This window comes from Phalacrocorax aristotelis, chromosome 3 (genome assembly GCF_949628215.1).
Source record: "Phalacrocorax aristotelis chromosome 3, bGulAri2.1, whole genome shotgun sequence".
Lineage (NCBI taxonomy): Eukaryota > Metazoa > Chordata > Aves > Suliformes > Phalacrocoracidae > Phalacrocorax > Phalacrocorax aristotelis.
The window spans coordinates 72,397,105-72,409,113 of record NC_134278.1 but is presented as its reverse complement, the minus strand read 5'-3'; the positions used below and the strand labels follow the sequence as shown (position 1 = coordinate 72,409,113).

General features: G+C 40.7%; 1 protein-coding gene across 4 annotated transcripts in view; it reads left to right on the top strand.

Moving 5' to 3' along the window:
* UST (uronyl 2-sulfotransferase) overlaps positions 1-12,009 on the top strand; it is a 180,124-nt gene that overhangs the window by 76,361 nt on the left and 91,754 nt on the right. For all 4 annotated transcript variants that reach the window (XR_012659679.1, XM_075087975.1, XM_075087976.1 and 1 more), the window contains exon 3: positions 10,850-11,005. Coding sequence is in view for 3 of the 4 variants with exons in the window: in XM_075087975.1 (XP_074944076.1) it covers positions 10,850-11,005 (156 nt within the window). In the remaining variant the exon portion in view is untranslated. The remainder of the gene's footprint in view (positions 1-10,849; positions 11,006-12,009) is intronic.

Genomic DNA, 12,009 nt, shown 5'->3' with positions numbered 1-12,009 from the left:
TATTAAAGTCAGTGTAAAATAATTGTAGAAATATTGAGAGTAATTATTTTATGTTCTTTTTAAATTGTGTTCTCCTTCCTTATAAATGACAGTATCCCAAGGGAATCTGAAAAAAAATCTGATGTTTCCAGAAGATTTTCCCATTGTCTGTTGTTCATAATTGGTTGGAATCCTGCTGAAGCTACAGGTGGTGAATGATATAGCACACTAGTATTACCAAAAAGTAAAATATTGCCAAAAGCTAGAACTGAATCTGTACTGTTAAGTCTGAACTGGCTCGTAAAAATATTTGCACAGTACTGGAATACTAATTTCTGGTTTTTAAAATTCATATTAATTTACTGATCAAGAATCTTCAGGACAACAAATAATTTTATTCTGTTACTTACCAAACTAGATAAGATGATTACTTTTTTTTTTTTCAACACTTCTTCAGTTCATAGTATATCAGAAAGGTGTTGCTATGGGGAGCCTGACTGATCATTAATGGACAGTTCAGAGACTTGGGTAATTAAAGCCAGATTGCCTGTCACAGGAAGAGGGATGCTGTGCATGCTGACATCCTGCAAATTTTCAACAGTGGTGAATTAGCTTTTTACTAAACCTGACATTTTCAGCCTCTCAATTTTGAAAGACTTTGAGAGACAAGAGGGATGCAGGTTTTGTGAATGACAGTAGTCTGTACTTTTTATCCATGTAATTTCAAAATGCTGGGAAAGTATCTCATCTTTTGGTTTGTACTTGTCAGGCTATGTACGTAGTTAAAGGTGAATTTTGCTCGCCTCTGGCATTAACACAGCAGCTTATCCACTCTTACACAAAATAGAAAAATTCTGATATCACCAATTTTACAACCTGTAGGTTTTGTTCTACGTCGCATACCATAGCTAAAATACCATCCAAGGCATTAGTGCCCCCACTTCTGAAGCTAGCAGAGCTCTGTACTTTCACTGAAATTTAGGACATAATCCGTTCTGAGTTTATTTTTGTTTACCTGCCAAGCATCCATGCAGATTATTTCACAGCATATGAATATCTCCTACAGATTACAGTTTTAAATTTCCAGCTGTCCGATACATTCCCCTCCTTCTTCCCCTTCTTTCCATGATAGGAAGGTATTCATAAACTAACATAGCACAGGAGGAAGTCATAACCACTCAATCATACTCACTCAATCAGGGCCACCTTTGTTATCTTTTTATTAGGAAGTGCTGGGTTATAATACTGAAGTTGAATTACAGGTGCAGTGGATGACCTAAACCTTCAGTGGAAAAACTCTGCCATTCTGGATAGGGGTAGCATGACAGGATATCTTTTGAAAGTGACAAACTGATTTGGTTGATGTTGCTAAGCCTTCTGACCCAGTTGAGTAACAGTAATGATTTTACCACGAGTCTTATATTTGTTGATGCTGTTCTTAAATCCTGAATTGTAACCATTAAGTAGTTCTGAAGGAATCTCAGCTGACCTGAAAAAAAAGGGGTTTTTTTTAGCTACAATGTTTGAAGAAAAAAAGCTTGAAAACCTGGAACTTGGGATGCTGTGGAGGCTTGTAAAACTGAAAAAAACACCAAGTAAAAATTCTAGTATTATTTTGAAAGCCTCATGATTTTGAAGACAAGCTGGTAGGTCCTGGCATTTTTCTACTCAGGCTTTACAAAACTATAAAGTCTTGTTCAGGACACAGTAAACAGTGGAGAAGTACTCTAATAAGGGCTGTGAGCTTTAATCAAAAATGAGATTGTGAACTCACCTATGAGTGGTCAACAGTAGAGTTAAAGCATCAGGCAAACAGGACAGGGTGTCTTGCCTGGGCTGAAGGGGTCTGTGTGAGAGTGGTGGTATCATGGTAAGTCAGGTGAAGGAGGAGTTTGGGCTAGTAATGTAAGGACAGGGCAGTGTGGGTATGAATAGGTAATTCTCAGGACAGCATCCGTGGCACCCCAGCGTCCTGGGGGAGTGTGGAGACCTTTGCTGCAGTGGTGCCATTGGGGATTTTGAGTAGATGCAGAGAGAAGCTCCCTCCATGGAAATGGAAAGGAGTCCTGCATTGGTCAGCAGGAATAAGGTTTGTTTTCCTGAGCAAGCCAGATTAATAATTTCAGATTGCAGAAGGGTGAAATGGGAACGTTTGATGCTGGGCCTCAACCATTGCTGCCTCCAACAGGTGGCATCTCCAACACCACAGGATCTACTTGTGACTCAGCCATGGACCATGGTCAATTGGGGGAGGTATCCTGGGCCTTTGAGTAATTTTAGATGACACTGGGATTTTTGGCTGTGTACTGGCTCTTCTGGAAGAGTTGGCCAGCAGCACATTGTCCTTCCTGTAGGTGCCTCTTGGTGTTGTTCCTTCCAGGTGGTAACACATTGTCATGAACTAGATTTGAATCAATAACCTGCAGAAGCTGTGATGGAAATTCAGTCCCTTTGAGTTGCTCTGAGCATGTGGAGCAAGAGCACCTTGGAGTCAGCTCATCACTAACGCGTGTGTGGGTTAGAGTCCAGCAGAACTGGCCTGTTTTACAAATTAATATCCAGTTATGGCTATAAACAACCTTTATTTCATACTGCAATTGACTTACAAAGTGCCTGCACTAAGTGCAGTGGAAAAGACAAGCATGCTGGAGACATTAAAATAAAATGTGAAACTACTAAAGGGGCCCTAAAGTGAAGGGCAGGAGGGCAAACTGAAACACAGTATGACAGATCCTTGGCACTGGTGAAACCATGAGTTGTTGCACTAGCTGCAGCCTAATAGATAGTCAACCACAGTAGGTACAAAAATTTTAAACCTTAATGTGAGGAAAGACAAGCGCATACAGAGGAATAAATTATTTAGTCTACCACTCACCACATTCAAATCCAATATTATTGGCTCCCGGTGTGAATTCGTGAATATTGCATTGGAAGGAGAGAAACTACTGTAAAGTAGTTATGTTACTTGGGGGAACACCAGTGCCATGATGTATTATAAAAATTTTAAAACCAGGCTTAGCTACTTAATATCTCTCATTTTTTAACTATCCAATATAAACATGTAGGTTGGATGTGATAGGATTTACTACTTAAACAGAGAATAACTGTGCCAGTGTGTTCTGAGCACATCACAGGGAGTACAAAACCCTGGGTTCAGGAGGAAAAACAGCAGTTTTAAACTTTACAGATCCAAGATATATATACATATAATGTGAAGCTACTCTGGAGTTAAAATCTGGCTTGCACAAATTCTGCAGCTTAAGGGTTTTTTGGTATTATATGGAAAACCTTCCAGTGAAAAACTGGGTAATTGAAGTGACACCAAAATTCTTCACCTTCCTGAAATCGTGCTAGTTCCCTGAAGGAATACTAGTGTCAGTGCACTATGTCCTTACACAATTTATCTCCTTCCTCTTGTTATGACATAGGTGCATACCAGTAAGTCAACTTCCACAGTGTGATGACCTTTAGAAGTTAGAGACGAAAATACTGCTTTTCACAAGAAAACTTATGAGGGTCTTCCTGTTCTTTTTCTGTTTTAATCCGCATACACTCATGTAGGATAAAGAAGAAAGAGTGATGGCTTTATGTTCTGCACCCCTCTCTATACCAGCAACGCTCCCATATGCTTTGATTCTTGATAAATGCCATCCTGAGATGTATTTACAGTGGATGTCTGCAAGATATGAAGGGTAACTGTTCAGTTCTCTTTGGCACTAGGGTGACAAGGTAAAGCACTGTATCTAATTTTGGTCCCGGAAGAGGTGAACAAGTTGTGAACTGCAGAGGAAAGCAAGAGGGTGAAACACTGGTTGGTGTCGATGAAACACTGGCACGGGTTGCCCAGAGAGGTGGTGGATGCCCCATCCCTAGACACGTTCAAGGTCAGGCTGGGCGGGGCTCTGAGCAACCTGATCTAGTTGAAGATGTCCCTGCTCACTGCAGGGGGGTCGGACTAGATGACCTGTAAAGGTCCCTTCCAACCCAAACCATTCTGTGATTCTAAGAATGAAGAGGAGGTTGAAAAGTATGCTATGTTAAGAAAGGGGGGAAGGAAAAGATTTAGTTAATCTAGCAGGTGTTAGTTGTACCCCCTCCCCAAGCAATTTTCTGTTTGGTAGGGTGATTCCCTCTCACCTGCTTCATCCCTGAGAGGAGATGGAGCTGCCATCGCTTGCATATAGTGAGTGTTGCGGAGTGTTGACAGCCAGGAGTCCTGCTCAGATCTCCAGAGGCTGCCTGACTTCGGTGACCACCTGAAACTGCGGAGAGAACAGAGCATCTGCTCTTTATCAACCTGTTTGACTCTTCTCATACCTGAAATAAATCTGGTTCTGCACTCTCTTTGGTGGGGAATCTTGTGCAGTAGATTGTAGATGTAGGTTTTGCTCAGCTGTCAGCTGCTGTTGTAGGAAGGTAAATCAGGTGCAAGGTGTAAAAGGAGCAAAATAAAATGTGTTGACAGGATGCAGCCAAAACTTTGAAAACTCGATCTTTGACCTTTTCTTTGTAACTTTCTTAGGTTGCTATCAAACTATTGATATTATCATAGTTTCAATTTGCTGTATGCATAGCCGTAGTATCTTGTAATAGAACCTGATCTGAGAAGTAACAGGGAGACTTCACTATGCTTTGGACTGAGCTCTTTTTATATTTGTAAGGGTGCAGTACTTCACAGAAAAATCATTAGAAGTTTTGATATTGGCTATACAGATCTGTTTTGTGGGACACATCAGGAACCATTAACTTTGGTAGACACTGCCTAGTAATGCTTTTCTTTAGTCTTAATAAGTTTGAGGACTGTGTCTACGACCAGTCTCCTTTTGCTGATTGTGCTCCATGCTTATGTTTTCAATTTATTTTGGTACTTAGGGATGTTGAATCATTAGAGAACACATTTTAACTTATTCTTCCAAATATATCAGCTGCCAAACAGATGAAATTCATTGTTTGGGGCAGTGCGGGGGGGGAGGGGACACACAGGGGGACACATGGGGGAAGTCATCCTTTTTCAATTAAATTAGTTGCTTAATGAAAATACAACAGAAGAATCTTGTGTTTCTTCTTCTGCCTTATTTTCAGTGCTCCACTGCAGCTATATGGCTTTCAAACTTTGAAAACAAACAAACATCACCCTTACATGGCTTGTGGTTTCCAGTGCATTTTCAGTGACCCATAGAGAAGATCATGCTGTCTGGTCTGCTTTAGAGTTGGTTAATTCCAAAAGCTGGCCTCTGTCCAGTGTCACTACACTGTGCAGGTGGATCTTGCATAACTGGATCTGTGTGGTTTAGCTGGGGAAGAAGGAGGCTAACTAGTAATTTATTTTATCTCGCTTTTTCATCTTTCAGTCTTGTTTTCTGCTGATATATCTTTGTGTTATCAATTCTCTGTTGTAATTGCTTTAAAAATGAGTAAGAGTAAGTTGATACTTGTTTGGAATGAGATTTTGTGCAGCAATTCCTGAAGTCAGGTTTGGAATATGGTATATCTTAGTGGCCTTAGAGTTTGTAAATAGGCCATGGCAGGTGACAAACCTGTTAAAAAGAGTTAAAAAGAGGCATCTGAAGGATCTAAGAAGATCTCAAAGCTGGTGACTCAACTATCTGGTCTGCCACCATGAAACCCGCAATGTGAGAACAGGTATTTTCTGGAAACAGTAGAAGATGAGCTAAAAATGAAATGCATGGTGGGTAATAAAATTCTGGAATTTCTTAGTATAGCAGGTTGTGTAAGAAATTCTTTAGGCAACAGGCAAGGATGTGCCTTCTAACATCACATATGCAATCTTGGGGGGTGTCATGGTTCTAGCTGGGATAGAGTTAATTGTCTTCACTGCAGCAGGCACAGTGCTGTGCTTTGGACTTAGTATGAAAACAATGTTGATAACACACAGATGTTTCGTTGTTGCTGGGTAGCGCTTGTACTAGTTAAGGACTTTTCCAGCTTCCCATGCTTGGCCGGGTGCACAAGAAGCTGGGAGGGGAGAGGGCACAGCTAAGAGAGCGGATTCAAACTGACCAAAGGGGTATTCCATACCATGTAATGTCATGCTCAGTATGTTAACTGGGAGGAGCTGGCTGGGGGAGGGAAGCAGCAATTGCGGCTCAGGGATGGGCAGCGTCAGTCATCAGGTGGTGAGCGGCTGTATCGTTCGTGTTTCTATTTTTTTCCCTTTTTCCCTTCTCCTTTTCATTATATTATCATTATTGTTATTACTATAATAATAACAATAATCATTATTATTTTATTGTAATTATTAAACTGTTCTTACCTCAACCCACAACTTCTTTTTGCTTTTGCTCTTGAAATTCTTTCCCCCATCCCACAGGGGTGGGGGGAGTGAGCAAGCGGCTGCGTGGTGTTTAGTTGGCTGACTGGGGCTGAACCATGACAGGGGACACTGGAGGAGGAGGAGGAAAGATACTGGAGAGGAATGGACTGCTGACACTACTCAGGTTTGCCAGTGCCTAACAAGCATCTTCCACCGCTCATGAGCCAAATGGGCTATTGCTTTGACCCAGTAAGCCATTTTTAAAATTCTTATAATTCTGTCTCAGTTGGACGGGAAAAAAATAGAGAGGTTGCACTGGGAAGATGTGATGCTATACAGAGATGCGTGGCATCAGCGAATGTTTCATTACCTTCACGATCTTACCAGTTTTATCAGTGTTGGTTGGCCTCATTCACCTGATAAACATGGAACACTATCTGACCACAGGTTAGTGTCTGCTCAGAAAGAAGCCAGTTCTGGTACCCACTTCTGGCCCCTCTCATGATTAAGGACAGGGGTCACTTACTTGCGAAGTTGTGAAGATAATGGATTGCTTTCTGGGAACATGTGTATCTGACACGAGTTATTTGTCTGGGCAATTTGTACCTGGGCTGGGAAATTTTTGGCAAATGGACAAAATTATACTGGATTTGGCTTAGTAAAACTGGAATGATTTAGGCTTTTGTTGACACTGCAAGTAATTATCCAGCCTATTTTTTTTTTAAATGGTGCAAAGGTCTACCTAGAGACAAAACCACCACTGAAGATGGAAGCTTGGGCTTTTGTCAGGCCACCTGAGACTGGCAGACCTACCCTGCAGAGCTGCTTGACAGTCGTCATCTGTAATGCAAATTCATTTTGGGATAAACTTGCTTTTTTTCTCCATTTCATTCACAATGGTTCTTGACATCTTCTTTAACTATCGAACAAAAGAAAAAAACTCAGTTTGAACTGACAAGTAAATTGTTATATAACTTCCCAAACCCTTGGAGGGAACTGTTGTAATTATACTGTGGGTTTGCTTTTTTTTTTATAGCTGGAAGTACTAATTCATATAACTCCAAAGTGAATTACATGTTTGAATTGTTTATATTACCTCTGGGCTTTGATGCAGTGTTCAATAAAGTCATTCTGTAATTATTTTGGAGTTGTATAGATTGTTACATGAATATCATGTTGCCAGAGCATCACCTCAGCAGTTAGTCAGTCTACGTTGTAAAATAAAATGTAATCCAATTAGCATTTTGTAAACCTCCAACTGCTGTTTTCCATCTTGTTTCTGCTAATATAATAGGAGCCTTCTTTTCAAGTGCCTCCTCTGACACCATCTTTTATATTCATATCATGAGGGGGAAAAGAAAGAAGTTCCTCTCTGAAAAAGCTTTCAATTTCTTGTATTTCTGGATCTGCCTGATACAAACTCAGGTTTCTGGAACAAGTATTTCTTCTTCTAAGAAATGACGTAGACATTTTCTAAAATGCAGAAAGCAGATTTGCAGTGTCACATTAGACAAATACTTGCTGGTGTACCAAAAGCCTGTGCGCTGCATGGCTTTGTGTACTGGGCACACCCGCCGGTGCATTTAGGTGTGTGAGCAGAATGGTGGCATAAACAGACAAAACAGGAGCAAAGCTTCAGCAGTGCATCCCTGAAGCTAGCCACATTCAGCAGTGCTGCAAGCGAAGTTTTGATTACCGTTAATGACCATGTTCTTCTGAAGCGAGCTTTGAGCTGTAGCATTTATCTTGAATCTTGGCTGACTTTAAGTTCAGATTTAAATTCAGATGTTTACTGAATCAAGGCATTGATGTATTGGCCTCCTTTAATCTAAAAGTTGTCTGAAAATAATAGCCCTTTATTTCATTTTTTTCCTGTCTGCAGTGAGTATTTGCTTATAGTTTCTTTTTGGGGGTTGCCATGGTTATCATCTGTGCAGAACAGAATTGTGCTACATAGGAAGGTGAGTTTCAGAAACAAAGGTGAGAACTGGCCAAACTTGGTAGCAACTGTCTCTTTAGTCAGAATAGTTGCTTGTACTTAGAGTAGAGACATGACAAAGGCCTGCTTTAATTTTATTTCATTTTTAAAGAATGATATCAATAAGATTCACCAAAAGTTATTCACTAATCAAGTCAGGGGTTTAATTAGAGCTTGAATGTAATCTGGGTGCAGCAAAGTTCCACTTGAAATGAATGAAGTACCAATGAAGAAAAAATTTTGCTCTCTATATTTCAAAGTGCAACTCTGCTCTGAAAATCAAAGCAGTTAATAATTATGAAGCATTTTTAAACATTTCCATAGGCCTACAAACTCTCATCATTTATCACATTTCCAGGACACTAGACAAACACATGTGGTATGTGCTCTTGCTCCTTCACTGGCACTTGTCAGCATCTACTTAGTATTTCTCTTGAAGACTTTCACATACTTGCACAGCAAAGTATGCCAAAAGTGTATGTCTGAGCAGAGGAGAAACTCCCATTCCCCAAGTTCAGTGTTGCTGTGTGGATAATGCTGCAGGGCTGTGGCAAATACTAATGCTGCTTTTTGTTATGTGAAGAAATGAATCAAAAAGGGAACAATCCAGGATATGTCTCCTGTGTGTTCTTGCACAAGAAAAATTTTAATTATGGTGTACCTGGCATTATAATCAACATAATAAAATGTGTTCAGATGTTAACCTTTCAAACATCATTAGCAGTTGTTTTGGAAAAGGTTAGCTACAGTTGTAGCACAGAGGTGTTAAATTCATCACCTTTGGAGCGCTCTAATCATTGAGGCTGTGATTTTGCGTTTCATAGGAAACAAGGCTTTCGAAGGAAAGATTGATACGGAATAAGGGGACTAGGTTTCTCATAGAAAGCTCTATAAAAACATTACAAAATAGTAGGACTTGGTGTGTTGTGTGGGTTTTGTGTGAGCATTGGGAGGCTCATGTTTACCTGCTGAACCAGCAGATGTGATGTCCTGGAACCCTTCCCTGGGTGATTTCGAGAGTGATGGCTTCCATGTTTATGTTGCATGAAGGGTATCCTAGACATTGCAACCAGTAACAATAGTAATGTCCTTTTGGTTAGGAAGTGTAACACTGATAGCAAAATGTCAGTATGTTCCCATTGTATCTAAGGGAATCTGGATTTTTTGTTGTAGTTGTTGTTGTTTTAGTTGGCAGTCATCTATGAAAGTAATCTGAAGGGTTGCCTGAGGAATCATTTTGCTTCCCTGATGAAGATCTGTTAAGTGTTCAGATACCATGGCAAGTGCCAGAGGCCCTCATCTGACTGCTTTTATGTTAGAAATCCTTCTGCTGGGAGAATGTGATTGCATCAAGAGCAGAACTATAGGTTGGGACACACCATTACTTTGGCACGTGAGCTATTCCTTGCACTGGACATGTGTTGCCTGGAACCTGGGTGCAGGCCCCATGTCAGGAAACATTTTGTGCCATTATCGTAATAGAAAAAAGAGCTTTGCATAAGTGAGTGCCATATATGCACCACTGTAGATGAAAATGTGAGCTCCTGGCTATGTTAGCCAATTTAAAAAGCTTGGAAACAGAAGCCTCTTGGCCTATATTATCAGATGATGCTGCTATATGCTATACATCAAATACTTGTCTAGGGCGATAGTGTGACTTCAGAATGCCTTTTACTGAAAGAATAGTCCATGGACATTGTCCAGGAACAAAACAAGGCTGCATCCAATGTACCTTGAGACTGTGAATTACTACTTACTTATTCTGGTTTCCCAGGGAGGAGGGCATGGCGCAAGAGTTAGCGTGAGCTGGAGACCAATCCTGGTGGACAGGTTGGATGTAGCTGGTCTGTTTTGAGGTTTAGTGAACATCACCTGTATGGAGGTGTTCAGACTGTAACAGTTAGCCTCCAGGCCACCTGTGGCCCTGACATTGTTTGTTCCACAAGTAGATACCCAGCCAGTGGCATGGTTTGTTCTCTGAGTCTCTTTGGAAGATTCATGTTTGCATTTGGAATTGAAACTGTTGAGTAATTTTTAACTCTATACAACTGGTGGTTTTGGGGTTTATTTTTCTTTTCAAGCTGAAGTTTTGCAATTTGAGCATTCCTCTTGAGCTATGTTAACTTCACTTAGAGTTGCCAAACTGTAGTGCAAATTCACTCCTCTGTTCTTTGTGTGGGACGCAGTCAAGTGGAGCTGACTATTTGCATTGAGGTTACAAGCAGCAAGCTTAAGCCCATCATCTCTTCACTAGAAGACATCAGTAGTGGCTTAGTGTTTCTGGAATAGCTACCGATCTGCACTGTTACATTAAACTGGATCATGAGGGGGAAATCTCAGCTTGCCACCTCCTGAACTATGTGTTTAGAATAGAATTCTAAACAAATAGAATGTGTTTTCTTTAGAATTTCTATTCTTTATAGTAGAATTATATTTAGACTAGAACTCTAAAGAGCTGCTAGTTTGCTGGTGGAAGTGAATGCTTCTGACCTGGGTAGGGCCTTAGAAATTCTCCTGTACGTATCTGTTCGCTTACAGTCAAAACATGCTGTGATTCAGAGGTACACAGAAACAAAACCACCAACATACTGACTCAATTTTTTTCCATCTTTATTTAGGTACTTCCTTTCCCCAGCCAGGTGGTCTACAACAGAGTTGGAAAGTGTGGGAGTCGAACTGTGGTTTTGCTTTTGAGAATTTTATCAGAGAAACATGGATTCAACCTGGTTACATCTGATATCCATAACAAAACAAGACTGACCAAAAATGAACAGGTAAGTTATTCCTGCTCATCTTAGATCCTGTTTTCTTATTATGTTTGTGAACCTGAGAAACGAAGGCATATGCTAGCAGAAAATGTATTGAAAAGGTATACTGTGACTTTGACCTGAGTAATCAGCCAGCACTCATCATGCTTTAAGTGGCTTCAGTTAATAAAAGAAATGGATGGTAGAGCCAAGAGCAACATGATGTGGAAGCTAAGCAGAAAAACTAACCTCCAGTGTGCCAGCTCTTGAATTTAGTCAGCATAGCAGTTAGTCCAGCAGAGAGGCAGGAAGGGTTAGTACAAGTGAAGTTAGGTGCTAACAGCTTCCAGGACCTGTATTAATGCATCTGCAGGGCACAGCCATTTATCATATAAGCGGGCCAGCTTATTCAGACCTAGCATGGCTCTCTTTAAGCAGAGCAGGAATAAATAATAGCCAACAGGGTTGGGATTTTTCTCACTTTCTTAATTCACTTCTAGTAATCACCTGCTTCAAAAAGTTGTTTCCCAGGGCCACGCTAACCCGTGTTGCTATAATCTGACACATCCTTGATCTTAGCTTCTTGCTCATCTGCCTTTTTCGTGTTATCGCACAACCCTCACTACGGCAAGTAGAAATACCACACGAAACTTCTTTACCCAGACACGCTTTTCATGTTCCCTTAAAGTTGTAGAAGGATTTTTGTATGTACATATTTTTGCAGCTTTGATTCAGCAAAAGATCAGGTTATTTAATTTCACTTTTATTTAGGGTAACCATGTGCCCTCTGTGAGTATCACAGCCATGAGTAGGTATTGATGCAAGTAATAAATAAAACCCCTCAGACTCCAAAGTGTATGGATGTAGACAGATGCCGTACACACGACTGTTGCACATACTGCCCACAGCTGCTATTTTGATCTGCTGATCAGGTAAATGCCGCAGTAATGGCCTGCATCACTCCTAGGAATAGCAGCCTGCAAGCCACAAAAGGATGTATGTGATGATCAAAATACGGACGTGGGCCTGCC